Source organism: Bacillus rossius, chromosome 5 (assembly GCF_032445375.1).
Source record: "Bacillus rossius redtenbacheri isolate Brsri chromosome 5, Brsri_v3, whole genome shotgun sequence".
NCBI lineage: Eukaryota > Metazoa > Arthropoda > Insecta > Phasmatodea > Bacillidae > Bacillus > Bacillus rossius.
The window spans coordinates 30,067,534-30,090,168 of record NC_086333.1 but is presented as its reverse complement, the minus strand read 5'-3'; the positions used below and the strand labels follow the sequence as shown (position 1 = coordinate 30,090,168).

Here is a 22,635-nt window from a genome sequence, read left to right as displayed (position 1 = left end):
TCTCTCGTTGAAGACATGCCCTGGGTCTGCTAGTGAAAGCACTCACCAGGCGGTTGTCGGTCCAGAAGTTGCCCTGCTCGCTGTAATGCAGGGTCAGTCTCTCGTTGAAGACATGCCCTGGGTCTGCTAGTGAAAAGCACTCACCAGGCGGTTGTCGGTCCAGAAGTTGCCCTACTCGCTGTAGCGCAGGGTCAGTCTCTCTTGAAGACATGCCCTGGGTCTGCTAGTGAAAAGCACTCACCAGGCCGTTGTCGGTCCAGAAGTTGCCCTGCTCGCTGTAGCGCAGGGTCAGTCTCTCGTTGAAGACATGCCCTGGGTCTGCTTGTGAAAAGCACTCACCAGGCGGTTGTCGGTCCAGAAGTTGCCCTGCTCACTGTAGCGCAGGGTCAGTCTCTCGTTGAAGACATGCCCTGGGTCTGCTAGTGAAAAGCACTCACCAGGCGGTTGTCGGTCCAGAAGTTGCCCTGCTCGCTGTAGCGCAGGGTCAGTCTCTCGTTGAAGACATGCCCTGGGTCTGCTAGTGAAAAGCACTCACCAGGCGGTTGTCGGTCCAGAAGTTGCCCTGCTCGCTGTAGCGCAGGGTCAGTCTCTCGTTGAAGACATGCCCTGGGTCTGCTTGTGAAAAGCACTCACCAGGCGGTTGTCGGTCCAGAAGTTGCCCTGCTCGCTGTAGCGCAGGGTCAGTCTCTCGTTGAAGACATGCCCTGGGTCTGCTAGTGAAAAGCACTCACCAGGCGGTTGTCGGTCCAGAAGTTGCCCTGCTCGCTGTAGCGCAGGGTCAGTCTCTCGTTGAAGACATGCCCTGGGTCTGCTAGTGAAAAGCACTCACCAGGCGGTTGTCGGTCCAGAAGTTGCCCTGCTCGCTGTAGCGCAGGGTCAGTCTCTCGTTGAAGACATGCCCTGGGTCTGCTAGTGAAAAGCACTCACCAGGCGCCTGTCGGTCCAGAAGTTGCCCTGCTCGCTGTAGCGCAGGGTCAGTCTCTCGTTGAAGACATGCCCTGGGTCTGCTAGTGAAAGCACTCACCAGGCGGTTGTCGGTCCAGAAGTTGCCCTGCTCGCTGTAATGCAGGGTCAGTCTCTCGTTGAAGACATGCCCTGGGTCTGCTAGTGAAAAGCACTCACCAGGAGGTTGTCGGTCCAGAAGTTGCCCTGCTCGCTGTAGCGCAGGGTCAGTCTCTCGTTGAAGACATGCCCTGGGTCTGCTAGTGAAACCACTCACCAGGCGGTTGTCGGTCCAGAAGTTGCCCTGCTCGCTGTAGCGCAGGGTCAGTCTCTCGTTGAAGAACTCCGCACTGATGAGCACCTGGTGTCTGACGCCGTCGGGAGTGGTCAGGTGAGTCAGCTGGAAGTGGACGTCAGACGCGTTCTCGGCCACGACGTGCTGTCTCCAGCCTTCCAGGAAGCCATTCCCAGGGTTCTCCAGCCACAGGAGCTGCTTCTGGCGCGGGGAGCCTGCAGCACAGGAAGCAACACTGCAACACTGCAACACTAACATTGCAACACTGCAGCCGTGCCGGGTCCTTACCCAACATACACTGTGTTCTATGTGCTCTTAGTGTAGGGTTTCCTTACTGGCAAATTAAGTAGGTACATATGTAAAACATAAAAAACTCTGTTACTACATTTTAATGCTTAATTAGATCATTTTAAAACTACTATCTCTTATACACCAGTTTCAGAAATTTTACCCCTAATGGACGTTACAGGTAAGTTTTAGGGAGGACAATTTAAATCACAGAATCTACTTAAATCGGATGTAAGAATACAAGCACAAATAGCACATTAAAAATGTTGTGTTTTTTTTTAAATTATATTTTTAAATTGGATTGCAAAGGGGTGAATGTAGGGCGAGTTGGATAGAGTAATTATTGTCAATTTTTGTAACTCCTGTTACGAATGCAGGCAGGAAGGCGATGCGCGTCAGGTTCGGAGCTGGCTGATGGCCCCGCATGGCAACTGACGTGAGGCAGGCCATGTGTGCCTGGCCGGATTACACGGGTCCTCGCTACCTACCCCTCACCACTCCTTCAAGGAACCCCTAGCACCGTCACACCTCAGGCCATTGTCAATGACCCTCTTAGCGGCCTGGGAATCCTGCGGGTTTCCCGAGGCCGCCGCGTGGAATGGCGCGAATAAACACCGCCTTTATAGACTTTTCGGGTGTCGGGTCGGCCCAAGGTGACGCGACAATTCAACCCCCCCCCCAGTCTGTTCTAGAAAGTCTGGCAAGGGTATAAAAGCAGAGACGCCGGCCTCCGCGAGAGTTCCGAGCGAAGAGCGAAGAGTGGAGCAGCGGATAGAGTCTCCTACTAGTGATGGTGGCGATACCCGTGTGATCAGCGAGAGGTTAAGAGGACAAGTGGCCCTTGGTAGGGAACCGGACCTATAGGGAGGCGATACCTGCGAGAAGGCCTGGTGAGCCAGTCGGGTGCGACGAGCGATAGTTGGGGACTGTGCTGCGGCAAGGTGTGGGTGAGTGTGCGAAGGAAGCGGACACAGGCGGACAGAAGAGCGAGCCACTGTCGAGCCAAGCTCCAGTGGAAAGTGTTAATGTTTCAATGACCAGTATAAGACTAATTGTTTTGGACTGAGATCTTGAGTGCATTCATTAAATTTATAGTGTAGACATTAGTAATAAATAAATCTGAACCAATTAATTTGGGTTTACCATACGAACCCAGCTATTTCTCACATTATGCTAATAACAATATTATCAAGCATAAAGTAAGGTATTGAGTAAGATAAATATGTATTAAAAAACGAAGAACCTCTTTTAACAGTTTTTCCAATTTTTTTTAATTTTTAATATAAAACAGGATGATTTTGGTTTTATAACTAAAATTATAGTGGAAGTAAACCATCTTTCCATTAAAAACATAAGTAACAATTTGCCTATCAATGTTTATACTTTTTAAAATAAGTAATTAAAAAAGGTGAAACGGGGATAAATAAAAAAAATTAATTGTAATAGTATACTTTAAAACACAGGTATTAATAATTCCCTTTTAGAATAAACAGAAATTTGATAATTCTTAAAACGTTTTTCCTCTTTGATATGTAAAAGAATTTTTGTAATTATGTAGCTATAATTAAAACAATTTCTTAATTTGTGAAAACGAGGTTGGTATCTATGTAAGGAAAAATATATCACTCTAATTTTACTATTGCTGAAAATGATATACTTTTCATTAAAGCACTTCACGCCTTCTAATTTGTTATAATCGAGACTTTACTAGGCGCGGTAAAATAATTTAAATAAAACTTAAATGAACTTGTAAGCAGATATGTAGAAAATAATATTTCCTTTAACAAGTTTCAGAGGCAGTCATTTTCTATTGGGCGTTAAAATAATTTTTGGGTGTTAAGAATTTATAATTCCTTGTAATAGATTTATATAGTAAATAATATAATGGGTATGAAATGAAAGGGGTCCCTGAAATTGTTTAAAATTATAATTTTTAGAAGTTGTGGTGTCAATTATATCAAAATAAAAGAAAACCATTTGAGAGGCAGTGAACACTAAACGTAATACTGACTTTGACTTTCCTATGTGTAAAGGAACTATTAGATCTGTTCCCCAGGTACAGACAACTCTAAAAGGCAGCTTGTCCCAAACTAGCCAAGAGCGGCAGTGTAAACCGCGACAGTCGCCAGTTACTTGCTGGAACTGGTTTTTAAGAACTGTATAAGAATTTTTTAGAAGTTAAATATTTTTTAAAATGTTTTTGAAGAAATGATCTAGTTATTTATTTTTTTTTAGTTTTGTAAGTAATTAAGTTTCGTAAATTTAATCCACTTGTACTTTTTTTCACAATGGTTTATTAAATAAGTCTTTTCCCCCCTAAAAATACGTTTTTTTTTGTATTGGGAAAGGATATAACAAAGAACAGAAATCGATCGAATCAATTCGAGGCTGACAGATGAATAATTTATGCCTATTCTAGGATATTTTAGCATATTTTATCCAATAAATATTATATTTTGCCTAAAATATTTTTTTTTTCATCGAGAAAGTATCAAACCCAGGACGGAAATATGTTAAAACAATCAGTTAATTAATAAGTGATTTTTTAAATAAATTTTAGAATTTTTTCAGAATTTATAGCTTAGTTAGCCACCCAGCCATAGTCCTAAATACATTAGGCGAAAACATACTTTTATATAGTACTGCAGTTTTTTGACGTGACAACGTCTAATAAATCGATGAACGCCGGCTGCACGCACGAAAAAATGTCCCACTACGGATGTCCCACTACGGATGTCCCACTACGGATGTGTCCTGTTTGCTCATTGTACGCATGCGTGACATCTCTCTTCCACTCGATTGGAACAACCATCGATTTGACTTTTCAATCATATTTTCGTCGTTTGAATTATTAATATTATGTAATTTAACGATCGTCCACCAATTTTCAGCACAATCGGTACGGTTATTTAAAAGTAATGTTGAATATTCAAAAACGTGTTTAACCAACAATGGTGTTATGACAGTTACACAAATAATTCAAATTACACCCGGGATCTTTTGCACAATATTTTAAATAATATTGTAACACATTATAAATAAGTTTGGTGTTTTTGGGATGCGTATTTGTTATAAAATCGTGTTATAAAAACGAAATAATATTATTCCCCTACCGTAAACAAAATATTTATAAATATGTATATAACATCTAAAACTATTATTTTTCAAGTATGGCCTCGTGGCCGTGCGGTCAGCATCGCTAACTTCCGGCAGCTGCGAAACTTTTTTTTTTGAACTTGTAAAAATAAATACGGCGCACGCAACATTTCAAAAGTAATAAATATATTTGAATTAATGAATGCAAATAAAAGTAAATTTATTAATTAAATTGTACATTTCATTTCACTATTTTGTATCCATATGGATACAAAATAGTGATAATTCAATAAAAGTGATTCAATTTACCTATAAAAGTATGCAGAGGTAGATTTTATCATACAAAAGATAGAAAAATTAAAAAAAAATTCTCCTCAAAGAATATAATATTTTTAATGCCTAACTGGTTTGGTTGCAAAAACCTATTACGGCTCAGTTTCAGGCCGAATATAATATTTCCTTTTCTTCTGGATCAATCATTTCATCAATGTTTTGTTATGACGTTGTCACGTTAAACTTTCGTCCGTAAACCGACTTTACAGACAACCAATTTTTATGTTTAATTACTCCTCATTGATCAAGTATATCCTGTAATTAATATTCTCCAAATTATTCATTTCACCTGAGGTATTAAGAGTTTTTACATCGGAAATCCTTCTTAGTTAACACTCGTATTTTGCTAATGAATTATGACCAATTATTTTATAGTTTTAGATTTATACATATAGCTATGTGAATCTAGTGGTGTCTGTCTGTTTTTTATGCTAAAACTACTCAACTGTCAGAAATTTTTTTTCAATGAATACATATTTAATACCGGTAAATAGAACAACACCCTAGTCGTTTCCAAATGCTTCACCTTTTAAAGGCTGTAGCGTGCAGTATCAACCGGATTATGCATTTTGCCGGTATTAGGAGTTACTACGACCAAAGATCTGGTCAAACTGAATCGAGTAATTACTTAAAAATACAGTTTCTATAAAAGAAAATGTGCCTTTAATTTTTTTTTATTAGAATCTAATATAAATTATGTTAAAAATGGTTACAGGCTATAATTGACTGAGGACATCTGTAAATATATCGTTTCCAAAGTACAGAAAAGAACCAATAGTAATATAAAATAATGTAATTTGGAGATGAGAGCATCATAGTGATTTGCAACAAAACCAACTTCTGGCACGTGTAGAGACAGGAACTACAGCTAGCACCTCGTGAAGACCGTAAAATGTCGATTTTATCACCGTTCAGAATTTCTATCACCATCGTACTTAAATCTGTGTTGCATCTGGGTGGCGGAGGCGTGACAAGTTGTGCCAGCACACCACTCCCCACCGTGCGGCGCTACCACAGCCGTGCGCCCGGCACGGCGGCCTGAGTAGCGCCGGCTACTCTCGCGTGCCGCAGCTACGCAGTTCGCCCTGGACCTCGGCTTAGACATTTGGCAAGGGGATGGTCTTGGAACGTTCTGGAGCATGTGACCGAGGCTCCTTGGGTGGGCTCCAGTGGTTGGGGGGAGGGAGGGGGAGTTGCTGCTCCTCAGAGGTTACGAGTCGGTTGGCTGAACGAGCCGCTGCTGAAAAGGTCCTTCAGATCTAAACATGTAAGTTCGTAATGCACCTGAGGGCAGGTGAGGTCTGAGTTCAATGTGCAAAAGAAAAAAATTATCTTCACGAAAATCGCGATAAATGAATAATCTTATCTAATAAGTAATCATTCATACGTTTTAAGATAATTTTAAGTAACCCGTCTTAACTTTTAGAACTCTTAAATTATATAAGCCATTGTGTAAGACTATCTATAACTAGTACTGAGATGTAACTTAAATTTGTAAAACCTTTCAATTTAAAAATAATGCTTTTAGAGTTTAGAATTTTTAAAATAACTCTGCATACTTTTGGAATGAGTGTTAACGTGTTATTTTATTTTTATTTAATTTAAGTCCGTATGTTTAAGGTGGTTAAACTTCCCTCAGAAAACGCCCTGTAGAGGACGAAGAAACTTACGATCCAGTCGGAACTGCTGTAATCGCTCGCAGCTATTTTCTGTTTCACCGAGTGAGTGTTAAAATTTTTAATTTACGTTTCCCCCTATGTTTTGATAAGCTGATGGTAATTGTGCAGAAGTAAAACCAAAACACTCAAGTTACATTTTAACTGGAAATCATAAAATTATTTTTACAGTAACTTATAACAATTTATTTTAATAACCATCCCGCCATTTTTTACACCACCTACAATATAAATGGACACATAATAGGTAAACAAGCGAAAAACACCTAGCAAAGGTTACTCAAACTGCACAAGGCTAACAAATATATAACTCATATTTATCCCGTTTACAGTTTTTAACGTATTATGTAATGCCTTCTGTGTCCTATTAAATATTAATATTATAAACTAAAAGTTTATTCTACAAATTAAAGAATCATTAGTCTAAATTTATGCGAATAGTTTACATACAGTGAAATAAGTTTTAGTTCTAAAAACTATTTTTAAATTATTTTAAGTTTATTAAACGAGACTATTTTAGTATTGCGAGTTTTATATATTGTTGGTATTTTTTAATATAAAATTTGTAATTTTGAATAATTTTTGTTGAGTTTCCGCTTTAAATAATATAACTCGCTGGATAAAATATTTTCTTTGAATAGATTTGACTATTGCTAATTTTTTATGTGTAAAATTTATGATTTATATCGACATGGTTTCTTTCAATTTGTGTTAATAGTTGAATCCCAATAATTTACGAGAATGCAGTCTGCTGGGAAATACATAAATTTCTTAAAATGTGGTTTCTTATGTTGCACATACAGAGTGGTATAAGATGGTAATTCATTTCTAACAGTTCAAGTAAGAAGTTATGTAGAGGCAAAATGCAAGAACATGTAAAAATGATACGCCACAAAAACGCAAACGAATGTTTCACTAATTATTCATGATCCGCATAATTGAATTGCTTATAAAGTATAAAATTATAACTTTTAACTATCATACGTAAAACAACTAAGAACATTATACGAAACAAGTAACTTATAAATTCACAACTGTGGACCACACAACTTAAATGCATGATGTAGCTAATAACTGCTATTACTATATGTTATAAAAAACAAATTGGAAATGTTATAGTTTATAAACACGCAAGTCTGAGTCAGGCCAATTAAAAGAGCCCAAACTGATAAAATGATAGTAAATTCCAATAATACAACCTAGAAAAGTCATACATAACTTAAAAACACATGACGAACCACACAACCGTAATAAATCATAAAGAATATCACATCTTAGAACTAATATAAGTTGCAACACCATAAATTACCAAACACCAACAAACAAGCTAACTAAATAAAATCTAACTTATAAATGTCATAGTTTAGAATCACGCACGAAAAAAAAAATTTGGCCTAGTACTGGATATTGTCGTGTATAAATAATTAATAACACAAATTAAAAGATATTAAACTTTCAAAAATTAGAAACACTTAACTTGTAAACACACAAAGCTGAATAAGTTAACTCAACAGCACAATGATTTTTTAAAAAAAAACACACACAACTATAATAGTTATACCTCAGTCAGAACCACACAACAGTTAGAAATAGATAAGTTAGAAGTACATAACGTATAACTCACATAGGTTATAAAATTCTTTATTACGTGTTTCTGAGTTGTGCTAGGTTACGATCCCCATAAATGAAAAAAGACTTCTGTCTACGCGAGTCCTCTGAAGCGAGACGCAACTCACCGTCGAAGGGCGCATCGAACCTCGCGGCCACAGCGTCCAGGGAGCCGTCGTGGTTGACGTCTGCCCAGATGACGCGGTGGTACGACCAGTCCTGGGCCTGCACAGCATCTCAGGTTGGGTGCACGTCGCACAGTTGGTAAACAACAGTAACAGTAACGGTAGGTCGTGCGCGCCAGGTTTTACCGCCACCTACTGATCCACAATAGCGCAGGGGAGACAGGTCGTGCGCAGAGAAAGGAACTGAATATATTTTTTTATTTCTGTTACGGAGGCAGGGCGCAACAAATAATGAGAGTTGAGTAGGGCGACATTTTGCCGGACTAGAGAACTGTTTATATTTATCAATCATATGGCGGCAGGAAATTTTCGAAATATTACAATACTCAGGTGTAATTATTGCTATAAAAATAATTAATGCTTTCATTACAAGTCACTATCAGATATTGTAAATGAAAAAATTGCCGTGTTTAGAATGGTAAACTAAAAATGTTCTGTGTTGAGAAACTGTGCTCACAAATTACTGATAAGATGTCATGGGAAAATCATTTGGTAGATAATATAGTTGCTTACTAACACTGCCAACAGATGTCGGATACATCAAAAAATTTCATTGGCTGAAATAAACAGTATATAAGATTTCAATTGTGAACAGATTTCGCACAAGTCGTATTCACAGTTTTGCGCATGGCCTGCTACGGACTCGTTTATGTTTTTTAATTGTGAACCCAGCCTAACACACATATGGCACACTACCACCAACACCTATGTATCTTTCCGAGATGGTAACGCTATAGTCAAACTCAAGACTCGCATTCGAGAATACTCAGGTTCGATTTCCGGTCCATTCATTCTAACTTCTGGTTCCAATAATTGTCCTAAATCACTGAATACAAGCGTACTGTTTTTCTATTAAGGTAGTTCCGTCTTACAGTACTAATTTTTATTTTATTTAATATCACATTAATTACTTGCAGATCATAAAATATTTGGAAAATTTGGAAAAAAATTCCAAAAATAATAAAAAAAACTCTTAATATATTGATTGGATCGATCGTTTCCTGTTCTCGGTTCGATCTTTTATCGTTGAAAAAGAGTCATTTTAGGCTAAACACATTTATTCGGTTACATATCTCTTCAATTTTATATTTTAAAACAAATACAATGTTCGACGTTCCAAAAATAACACAACTAATTTTTTTTAAATAACATTTATTACAAAAATTTTAACTACTACAATTACAAACAAGCATTTTACTAACTTGTTCAGCGTTTCTCGATTCCTGCAACCGCTACCCAAGAATTGAAGTACCACCACCTGGGGTAGGATCGACCATTTCTTCGTCAATTTAGGTAACGACAATTTTTCAAGCTAATGCAGAGATTAATTAGTTAGGGTAGTTTTTTTTACATTGCAGCCGAATTCTTGAGCAAAATATTTATTTCATATTTCCAAAGTCTTTTCAAAGTTGGTCATGAATGTGTTTGCTAGTAGCGGAGACCACAGGACCCAATGGGGGTGCCTTCTTTCTGGCAGATATAACGTCAGCCAGAAGAACATGGCGGCCATCTTGTTTTCGTTTGCTGCAGGCCACTGCCGTTCGATACCAGGTAGTACATAGTTAATTAAATTGATTGATTATATATTATCAGTTTAAGGTCCGGAATATAATAACAAAAAAAAATCCAATATCACATGAAACAGCTAGAGAATATAGCTCATAACAAGTGCTATTTACTCATGCGGTAAGGCCCATGTGTGCGAAACCCACACACCAACATTGAATTTTTTTTGCCTAGTGTAGAAAAATAACTTCCAATTCTTATGGAGTTTAAAGTATTCACGTACGATTAGTCAAAGTACCTAAATTAAAGCACGTTAACCACATAGTTTTTAAAAAACTATGGTAGAGGTTGCCCTGGAAGAGAGTCGTTTGCCGGCGCGCGGGGCAAGATGCGCAAACTTGCAGAAGTGTCAGGTAACCAATCACTTGGCCTCAAGACACGCGGCGCACATGGCGTTGCTTCCTGGCTCTCCCACTAATACGTATAAAACGTCTCTGATATCATAACCCGGTACATGAAAAGTACTTGTTGGAATAGCCTCAAAGTACGAAAAACGGAACGAGAGTATAAAACGAGCCTACCAAAGACAAATTTGTGCCCCGAAAGATGTTGTAGTGCGTTGACCAGAGTTGAACCCAGAACATACGCCACAAAAAGGACATCGCCACGAACAATATGAAACAACAAATCTTAAGACAGGTCAAGCATCTCCAAACCAAGAGATATTTTTTTCTTCGATACTCACGAACATTTTAAACATTTCATGTTCAATATCAGCCGTAAGAAACCAGGCATCTCCGAACAACGAGGTAAATCATGACCTGACTCGAGTCTTGACTACACAAATTTAACGAAACGACACACATTCAACAAAAGAAAAGAACACACAATACATGCAATGAAAACGCAATGTAGGCCTACACACTGAACACCTAATGAACACGCAGTGTAAACACAGAACATGCAATGAACGCGCAATGTAAAATTTTTGCGAAATGATGACTTTTTTTTGGCAAAATTTGAGTTAAATTTGGCAAATATTGGGGAAATTTTAAATCCATGATCAAAGTTCAAGGTCATCAAAAATAGTCACAGTGACGTCAGAATCCAAGATGGTGGCCAACAAATCGACACCATTGCTATAAACCCTGTGCCAGGAGCTCCATTCCTATACTACTACTAGTTAATTCCTTGTTTGTACTTAATACATTTATGTTATTAATTTTTTTTAATTTTGTGTCTATTTCCTTGAACCTGTCACTTCAATGTTGAATTAAAATAAATTTATATATTTTTTTGTTCTGAAATATTTTTTTTCATCGAGCAGGGAATGAACCAAGGACTGGAATCAATTGAATCAATCAGTATATTAATTTCTAAATTTTTAGGAATTTCCAATTTTTTTTTTACAAAATTTTAAGGTTTATAATTACGAATTTCCAATATGGTAGCCAAGCTGGCATCGGCAGCTTACTGAGGGTGGTGGATGAGATTTAAAGCCGTTGTAGGTTTTTTTTACCATGTTTGATTAAGTAAGTGTTTTTTCTAAAATAAACATTTTTGGATTTACCAAGGATCCAACCAAGGACATGAATTAATCGAATCGGTTTAATTGCAGGCTGGTGGATGACGAATGTATGACTAATTTAGGGTTTTTCATAATATTTTATTAAATAAGTATTTTTTGACAAAAATATTTTTTTATCCAGCAAGTATTGAACTAGGGACATAATTCAATTTCATCTATCAGTAAATTAATAAGTGATTTTTTTTGACGAATTTTGGATTCTTTCCAAAATTTTTAGCTAAATATATACAGAATTTCTAAATAGCTGATGCCAAGGTGGCGGATGTGGCGTCATACAAGATGGCCGCTGAGGTGCCAATCATAGGCTTCGAGAGGCAAACACACCCGAATATTGCTTATTTGTTATGATTACCAAGTCACAACTGCAATCCACCACAAAACCGTAATCCCATAAGAATAATATTTGGCCAGTCTTGGCCATTATATACTTCTAATCAGGTTAAACTCATGCATTAAAAAATTTTTAATCTCAAAAGGGGCCTCCTCCTTAGGAAAGTTTACTCTTGAGGGCTTTGTAAGTGAGTCTACCTTCTATCAGCCGTGCGTCGCTGCTACAAGTGCCCAACACGTAGCTTCAGCTAGCAGCTACACTGGCACACTATCAACTAACTGCTGTGTGAACTTACGTCATTTGAAGCAATGTTGTAAGGTCCTTCAAATGGCTCCACGTCTGTGAAATAAATGTTTAATTTCCCATGAGTTTTGGTGGGAACTAGAAATCCAGAAGTCCAGATAATGCCCTCTCTGCCAACAACCGATTCTGCAACAAATCGAAAGAAATACATTTTGTCACTGTAATATAAGTATCCAGTACACATTATCTTACTCCTAACAAAAACACAAAACATATCTAACTTATAATTGTGTACGTGAAAGTAACTTAGGGTCAATGACACCATATATATTTGACTTTGTGTTACGTTTAAGAGCACATAGTTAAGCGCTGATTAATCATTATTTGTATTTTACCCACAAGTAACTTTACCCGGAGTTTAACTTAAGTCGCCAAATTTCAAGCGTATGACTTCCTACACGAAGTTTCGAGGACATCAAAATGGCAGGACAATTGTATCGGATGATTTTTGAAGAAGATAAACACATGAAAGTTATTAAGAAGTGTGGAATCTGGCGGATATTAAATGTTTTAATTAAAACGATTTCATTCTGTATTTTCAATTAAATAAAGAAAGTTTTTTTTTTTCATTTACGAAAGCATTATAAACTTCAACTTATGTCTCCAATAACCAACTTTATTTTGTACCGGTAAAAACTTTGTATTTGTTTTTATAGTAAAATATTTTTTATATTTTTTGCAGTTATAGTTTAAAATAAATGTAATATTTTAAATTTATTTTTAATACTTTTGTATCGTTTGTGATTAATTATTTGATTTTTTTGTATAGCAGTCATTATTACTTTATAAATATATTTGTTTCAAACAAAAAAAAAAGTATTACAGTTGATAGTCTATGTGTTTATTTTTATTATGCTGCGCAATCTCATAAAATTTACATTAAACTAATTCTTCATGATAATTCATATGATAAATAAGTATACGTGTTAAAGATTTTTTCCCCAAAATTCATTGGTTTTTGCAAAGACCCTTTGTAAACATTCGACAAAGATTAATAAATACTGTTAGGTACATTTTAATGGGTAAAGATATTCCTACAATCTAAGTTTTTACGATAATGCGTAAAAAGAGCTAAATCATTCTTCAGGAATATGTTTGAATATGATGATGGAGGTACACATATTGTGGTCAGTATTTTATGGAGGAAAAACAAAGGTTATTGTTTAGTGTGAAAATAAAATTGAATGATTGTTACCTTGTATTTTGAGTTACTGAAGAACATATATAGAAAAATAATTGGATTTTTAAAAACATTTACTCATTAACAGCCAATTTCACCACGAATTATTAAGATTACGAACTAGGTTTGAGAACATTTAAGGGATATTTAATTACGAAATGCATTTAATCAACAAGTTACTCGGGTCATAATTAAAAAAAGAAAGAAATATGACTGAATATTTATTTTAAGTGCGAGTTTAAAATTTTTATGATTAAATATTCCAAAATGGACACATGTTCAAATCTAAAAATGGAAAGACAAATGGACTGATTGTAGTAAATAAATTACTTAAAATATAACAAATGTTTTAAGCCGATAACGTGAAAAAATAATATGTATTGTATTTACTGATTCATTTAAACAAATTATATACACACATAATTATTTATATCAAATAAATGAAACAAATATTGCTATTAGGCTTACATAACGTTTAAGCTCAATTCAACTGAACCCAGTTCACCATATGACGGCAGCATCCTGACGAAAACAAGATGGCGATATATACCTTAGTATAAGCATTGAATATATATTCAGTGGTATTAGTGGTGGGAGGTCAGTCTGCCGATGTCTTCCGTGGAGAAAGGATCGGTCGCCATTTTTATTTTTGCCTTCACTATGTTGGAGCCAAATACACCATGATGTAATTGCTTTTTAAATTAATATTTTGTTTAATTTTAATAAATTAAATTGTTTTCCAATTTTTTAATAATAATTACAGATGTCCAATATGGCAGCCATGATATCATAATCTAAAATGGCGGAATGTTTTTATTTAAATTTAAATTTTTACTTTTTTAATTTTTTTCTCGATTTTGTTGCATAAAAATACGTATTTAAAGATGGAGCTTGCAACGATATTTGCAACGGCTACGTCATAGTTCAAGATGGCGGCCGTGACATCCTAATGGTCAAGGTAATGACCTCGGAGGCTTAGGGTGGCTGTCGCCGGATAATGTATGCATCGTTGGGGAATTTTCAAGCCATTGGCATTTTTGAGGACTAAAACGGGAAATTTTCCCTCCAAACGGGAGTATTCCCCTCGAAATAGGGACATCTTTTATTTTTCAAATTTTTTGATATTTTTTGGCAAAATGTTTTTCCAAAAAATTTGGAAATTTTGGCGAATATTGATGAATTTTTGGCAAATTTTGATAAATTTTGAAGGTCGATGTCAAGGTCAAAGGTCATTTGAGATGGCCGCCGTGAAGTCACAATCGAAGATCGCGGACATCGGCACCGGCACCACACCCAGAACCCAGGTCTCGGACATACTTTTATATACTACTGTTTGTCTATTTTTCTTTAGCTTTCCCAGACCTCCATCAGGCTTATGCGTGTGAGCCTTGGTCTTGAGGGGCACCCATTCATAATTTAGTCATCGTTTACCTTGCATACGCCCCAAAACGCGATTTATACTCCTAGTCCTACTTCTGATGAGTTACTTATATCTTCAGCTTCCTAAGCCAATATCCCGTCAGCTTGGTGTCTAGATTCCAGAACCTTGCTGAGAGAATAAGCAACATCTTTCTGTTTGCACTTATCGCCAAGAAAATTTATGCTTATTTCATTCTTAGCTGATTTTTGGTTAGTTTCGTTCCTGAACCACAAAATATGTAGCCAGAGTATACAAGTCTGTATGGACAACACCTATGTGTTTGTTTTTACATCTTTGGGACATTACTTACAACTGAGCTAAAAGTATAAATGTGTTTGTTTTTATAAAATTTCGTAAGTACAATGCAAGTCGTCAAGAAAGAAGAGTTCTTGCCCGTGCGCATTTTGCAAGACGTCGAAGCTAGTACACGCGAATCATGGTTCGTTATTACCTTCTTATGTAAAATTCATGATAGTAGGCCTGTCCAACTGTGGGAAAACGTGCGTTCTACTGAGTTTGCTGGAAGAACCAAACAGTCTTTGGTTCCAGAACGTGTACCTGTTCTCCAAGTCACTGCAACAACCAGAATACCAGTGTTTGGCTACGATTCTACGGTCGATGGAAGGCCTGGAATATTTTATGTTTAATGATAATATAAATGTGGTGACTTATAGCGAAGCATGAACTAATTCTGCAATATTTTTCAACGACATAGTGTGCAAGAAGAAAGGCTAATACAAGAGTGCTTTTCCATGGGAAGACATGCAAAAGTAAACTGTGTTCACCTATGTCAAAGTACAGAAAAATACCTAAATATCTAATGCATGACAATACGAATGTCATAGTGTTGTTTCGTATGGACGAGCTTTATTACCGTTACGCTTACGACGATCATGTAAACACCGACATGACGTTTCAGGAATTCAAAGAGACGTACTCTTTGTGCTGGAAAAACGAGCACGGATTCCTAGTTATAGTCAAGGACTGGCTCATGTATAAGAACTTGTACAAACCATGTTTTGATCAGTTTATCGTTATATAAAAAAGTCGTAGAATTTCGGAATTCAGTCGTAACAATCGCACTACCGAACTGAATACTGTTATCAAGTCTCACGACGCCGAAAACAGCAAATATATTTTGCTACACGGTCAAAAGTAGAAAGTACGAAAAACGAATTACTAGAGTACCTGGTCACCGTAGACAAGTGCGTAAAGGCCTCGGATTCTCGAATTTGCGACATGATTGAATTATAGAATGTACAAAGATGAAAAGATTTAAGGATCTTGAAAGTATTCTGGATGCATCACTAACTCACTAGACAACGAAAACTGATCTTGCTAAATACGGCAAGAATGAGATTTATACGTGTGTAAAAAATCGATAAAGTTCCCGCAAAAGGAAAAAAAGTATAAGAGGGAGTCATTCAAGCTATTTTTAGCTAGTATAATGTCGGACTAGGCCAGTGACCTTCATTGTGCTAGTCACTCTGTTCGTGCAAAATATTTACTTGCTAGAACAGCGAGATTTTGGACATGATGTCATAATTCAAAATGGCGGAATGTTCTCGCATCCAAGATGGGGGAAAGTTCTAGAAAAAATGGCGGATGTGACATCAATTTCGAAATGGCGGAAATATCTAGAAAATTAAAAGGCGGAATCCAATATGGCAATCGTGGTGTCATCCAAGATGGCTGCCAGGGTCAATATCATCCAAGATGGCTGCCGTGACATAACAATCCAATATGGCGGCTGGTACAATGGCACCACAGCCCGAAGCTTGTGTCCGGAGCCCCAAATTGATACTATTTCCATTAATTATGCCCTAGAATATAATCTGCCCTATGAAAAGATTGACCTACTCTCTGGATGGCAGCTTACATAACATCAACTTAAAAACTTCTAAGGCAGGTGGTCTCATGCCTACTAAAATTACCTTGGACTTCGTTTTAATTTTCATGAGACCCACAAGAACGTCAAGCCAGGAAACGTGATAAACATAAAGGAAGACAACAGTCCACAACCAACCTAAGAGATGAGCATCGAACACTACCATTACAGAGATGATGGCTTTGTCGGAGCTGCCAAGCTGCGCTCATCATCAAGGTTTCTCACAAATAGAATAAATTAGCCGTGTCTTTAGCCAGTTAAATATAAACATATTGACAGCCATGAACATAATGTGTAATTTGATCTAATTCTATGTTTTTGTGCATTGCATGGTAGGCCCAGATAAAAAAATAAAGAGAATAATAACCATGTAAAAATGTGCAATGTGTTCTTCTGTATAGTATAATAGGCAGAGATTACGACGATACTTTACATAATGTGTGTTGAAATCGTGTGTGCAAGTAGTGGCACCCATCCACATAATGATAAATGTGATAAATGACGAGACTGATATCCATGCACATAATGCGTTATTATGCATTATATGTAGATCAAAATGTGATCTTCGAGTGGAAGAAGATATGCATTTTTAAAAGGAATTAGCATTACTCTTATGGACCGCATGTTCAGTCTTGGGCACAGATGATTAGGCTGACGGCAATAACCACACCTGGTCAGTCCGCCTTTACTCCATACTGGGTAAGGCAGTAGCAAACAAGCACACTTTCACCTCGCCTTGTTCACTCCAATAGATAAGCGATAGTCACGTCTCCAGGACGATCCTGGTGATTTTATATTATTTGTCGTTGAGATAAAATTCACTTTTCTAAGTACTGATGAACCACCTGCTATATGCAATGAAAAAATAGTTAGGTTTACTGACACCCCACTATTACCTGTTAATGATTCTTAGAGTTGATATCATGTTTAACCAGTTTCTCTTCATGTATCTACTATTATAATTATAATTTTTAGTCTTGAAGTTGGAGGAAATTATCAGAATCATATATTACAAGTGTCGTTCCGAAAGTAAGTTTCGTAATTTTTTTCATGCGGAAACTTTATTGCCAAAAAAAAAAATACCATGGCATCATAAACTATACACCTTGCATTATTTTTTGACATAGTCGACCCTGACACTGAGACATTTGTCGTAGCGTGCAATCAGTTTGAAGAAACAACTCTGGTAAAACTCGGTGCCCTGCGATGCAAGGAAAGGTCGCCCAGCCTGCTCCACCTCAGCATCTTGGAAGTGGCGTCCCGAGAGTGCGGCCTTCAATACAGGGACAACCACTCACACTTCCACTGGCGACCACGCTGTCAGCACACGTCTGTCTGCCTCGAGATTGCACTCGGATAACCTCGGGCACGCCGGTCTGCTGCTACTCACTCTTCTTCGGCTCTCTGCGCATGCGTCATTCCTCCTCCGCTGACGTACTTCCGTATTTGAACCAGCAACGTGTGTGGATTTTTATGACAATTGTTTGTTTCACCTGGTGTACCATCTGCTCTTAAAAAAATACCATATTTACTTTCGGAATGTCCCTCGTATCTATTCGGGGGGATGCTCTATCAGGTGCCCCAATGATATGAAGTAATCAAAAACCAAAATCTCCAATTACAATGGTATTACTATAAAGAAAATTATTACAAAGGCATGAACCTGTTAATCCAGCCTCCTGGCTGATAGAAGCCCGTCATCACCAGCCTCCTCAGAGCCAACATACGTGCACTTAATGCATTTTTAAGGTGGCAGTGATACTAACACATTTATATTAAAGCTCCATGGACATCCTCGCATCATCAGCATTAAGATTTTTCGTAACGCCTATTAAAATATTTTAAAGCCATATAAACCCTTTCAGTATATTCGTCCACTGAAGTGGACAAATGATAAGTATAACAATGATACACGGAATTTATCCAACCTCAATGTGTGGGTCATGGTGTATCTTCTAGTAGACATCATATTTTATGGCCATGAAATATATATTATTATAATTTTACGTAACTAAATATAATAATTATATATTAATATTATTTTTATATCTTAAGATAATTACTTCATTATATAAATAGTTAAAATATAAAAATATATATCTTAAGAGTTGAGAATAAGGCAGGTAATGGTTAAAGTTCCTTTATTAAAGTATTTTTTATAAAATGGTTTTAAGTAAAACACAAGCCATCATGAGGTTACTATCGACAGCTTACACATTGAATGATATTTTTTACATTTTGAGAATCATTATTTTAGACGTAGGTATATCTAAAGATCGCAAATTGTTAACCTTACGAAACTGTTGCATGTTTTCTATATGGCTTTATATGGGACAAGTTATTTTTCCAATGGCCTAAACCAATTACTTTAGTCAACCACTAAACATTCTAGGTCAAAATGCAAACAAACAACAAAATTAGAAAATTGTTCTAAAGCAATTAAGTCAATGTTGTACACGATTTTTTGAATGAACCTTAAATTACATACAATAAACATATCTGCACAGGAATACCAAAGCTTACTTACTTGGAGTGTAGATGACATCGTTTGGCCAGTAATTATTTATGCTGTCTACTGATGTCATTCTCCATGAATTGACAGATCCTAAGTATCTTCCAGGATTTTTGAAATAATAGATGTGGTCTGGCTAGAAAAAAAATACTAAAACAATCAGAAAATTTGGCGAAATGCAATAAACGTGACAGAAAAAATACAAACAAAAATAATATGTAAAGAGTTAATCTAAAGAGTGTGTTTTAAAAGTCTGTTTACGAAACCTCTATTATAAACCTAGAACATTACTTTTCGCCTTATTAAGTTTTAGGCATGAAAAAATAGACCCATTGAAGTCGAGTGAGTACGCAACACTTATTGAACAATTAATTTAAAAAATACAATACTGAAAATGTATGGGGATATTTAATCATGGTCATCCTCATTATACATAAGGGAAGATATTTAATGCATAGTTTGAGGATATTGCTGGAAGAAGGGCTTATATAAGCAAAATTTAATTTTAGAAAATACATTTTTGAAGATTTGGTTTCATTATAAGTATTTTTGTCAATTTCAGTAATCTGTGTTTTTAGAATGTTAAACAATTAAAAGGACGTTTTGAAAAAAAAATGCTGTCATAGTCCAAACATATTTTTTTATAGAAGAAACATAAAATAATGTGCCTGATAACCTACTGATATTACCCATTCGATGCCTTCGCTGTGCTTTCCTAATGTTATGCTGAAGCCTAGAAAATAATCATGAAATTTAATATTAAACCACTCAGAAAAACATTAGCCTAATATTAGTAAATATTGGACAATAGTGATTTAAAAAATTTAAATAATCATTTGTAACTTTACATTATGAAATAACTTAAAATACTTAGAATTAACCTTCAGACAACAGTTCTTATGTGTAACGTTCTTTATCACGGACATTTCTCATTTTCAGTTCCACTAACAGCAAAAAATGTTTTATTGGTTCCTATAAGCATCTAGCTTTTGCAATCTTAAACTAAGCACAAGATATTTGTGTATGTACAGTCAATTTGCCATCAAAACTAATGAATAATGCTCTTCATCACTACTATTTTCGTTGTTGGCAATGGCCTAACCCTCTCCGATGCATGTACGAGAGACAGATTGCGATAATAATCCCTGTTCACTCTAGATCAGGCGCGTAGGAACCGGGGGGGGCGACCCAGGCGACTGCCCGACCATAACATTTCATGGCCGGGCAAAGTGATGGTTTTGCCCGGCCATTGCATCAGATGAACAAGAGGCATTGTCTTCATTGCAATGCTAAGTGGTTTTGTGGGATTTTCTTGTCTGTGCGTTACTTTATTCTTAAAATAAATTAAGACTTTTCGATAAGTGTTCAGGCACAATAAATACGACTTCTTCTAAATATTCACGTTTCACAGTGCTGATAGCGGAAATATTATTGTGGGATATAAGACCAGTAAATGTTTCCGCTCGTTGCAGTAGCTTACGCTCCGTTTTTGTCCACCCTCGTCTACCTGACCTTCAGACCCTTGCATTCACCCCGCCTCGTTTCTACCTAACGATAACGACCTGACGTGCAGAGCGCTTTCCACATATCATTCAACATCTGTACGTCTGCTTTTAAGTCCAATAAACTTTGTGAGCCGTACTACAGAACTGTTAAAAATAAACTTATTTATCTGTAGTATCGTGAGTGAGTAGTGCGGAATGGCAGTGATGAAAAACATTTTGGGTTTAAGGAGAAAACTTATAACATTTTTTTTTTTTTTAATTTTTGCGGCGTACAATGACTCAGAAAAGCATCAACTTTTTCTTCAACAACCGTTCTGCACAGTCATGCAGTTCATCACAACCACCGCCTAAAAAGCAATGCACATTAGGCTGTAATGCCTGTGAAGACAAAGATCCTAAAGAAGAGTTGGATTCCTTTAACCCAGATATTACTTTTGCGCAGTTTATGTCGGTACATTATTTTTTTTCGCTCGTCGCTCGTGATTATTCCATCGAGTAATAAAAAAATTTCTTTGAAACTACAAATCATTGAATAAGAAATTATCAAGCAGATTTGCAGTTATTTTTAAGCATCTTCACTCGCCTATTCTGCGGGGTTCGCATTTTTAACTTATTCTTAAGGGGAGTCTGACAGTAAAAAAAAATTAAAATATTGACTTTTTTAATTTTTAATACCAAAATAAAATTTCGACTTTCCTGAATAAAATGATATGAGTGTTATTGCAAAAGACTTTTTTCCATCCTTAATTTTTTTTTTTTAAAGTTGAACTGCATTTTTTGAAAAATTAATTTTGTGACTTTTTAATTTTAAATGCTAAAAAAAAATATTTTGACCTTTCTGAATAAAATGTAAATACTTTCTAGTACTCCTTTCAATAAAAAATATAACGAATAGTAAATTTTCAAAACTTTACAGCCTTAATTCACATTTGGTTGATGTATAGACCTTTCCTGTATTGACCTTGATTTATGAAGTCTGACAGTAAAAATTAAAATAATAAAAAAACGACTTTATCAATTTGAATGTGTTATTTTGTCATATAACTTATCATAAGATATTTAGATTTTGAGATTTATTAATGGTAAAACAGTTTTTCTGTCACGTTTTAAATTAATATTCAGTGGACACTAGGTACACCATATGCTTGTGTCAATACATTCTGAATATTGGCATCATCTAAGAATATTTAATCAGAGGTTTGTAATATTAAGAGTTCTCCTGTCCTGATATGCAAATGAATTTACTTAAGAGTGGGCAATGAGTGGGATAATGACATCTTTGTTAAATTGTTTACTCAAGGCTCAGCCTCACTTAAATATTTGATTATAGCTTGTTTTGATTATTTCATTTGTTTGTTAGCACATATTAAGAAAATATAACTATAGCTATAGACAGTTGGCAAAATATATTATCTCACACTACAAATATTAATCTTCAACCACCGTCATGTAATTATTATGCAATTAGTCAAACATATTTTTAATTATAAATACATCTTTGCCTTTTCTACAGCTCTAGATAACTTGATGATATCTGGGTACTAAATTTGAAGGTGCTTGTAATTTATGTACTCTGTGCAGTGGGAAAATTCAACAAATTGCCTTTAAAATGAATTCTACGAGGCGAAAACTGAAAAGTGAACACTGTTTTGTGATGCCGAGCCTTAAGTAAATTTGTTATAAAAAAGTTTAAATGTCTGCTAGTAGTACATTCTATTTTTATGTACTAAAGATGCTTAAATAGCACCATTTTTCTCCTAAGAAAGCAATTTTTTTTCTCCCGGGGCGAGCCCCCGGACACCCCCTCTGTTAAATCCACCACTTATAATGATACTCTCCTTTGCCCCCCCCATTAAATATTTGCTTCCTACGCGCCTGCTCTAGATTGCAAGTATTTCGCCAACTTTTGAATGTCTCTCATCTTAACTGGTAACGCAAACATTTGTGAAGTGTAGAGTTCAGAGAGTTGCCAAGATTTG

The 22,635-nt window shown here is 36.2% G+C and overlaps 1 protein-coding gene across 1 annotated transcript in view; it reads right to left on the bottom strand.

Annotated features, from left to right (window-relative positions):
- Positions 1-22,635, bottom strand: part of LOC134531678 (uncharacterized) — a 69,004-nt gene that overhangs the window by 32,753 nt on the left and 13,616 nt on the right. The window contains exons 2-5 of the mRNA XM_063367475.1: positions 19,167-19,287; positions 12,144-12,277; positions 8,367-8,463; positions 1,220-1,452 (exon numbers count right to left, since the gene is read on the bottom strand). Coding sequence (XP_063223545.1) covers positions 1,220-1,452; positions 8,367-8,463; positions 12,144-12,277; positions 19,167-19,287 — 585 coding nt within the window. The remainder of the gene's footprint in view (positions 1-1,219; positions 1,453-8,366; positions 8,464-12,143; positions 12,278-19,166; positions 19,288-22,635) is intronic.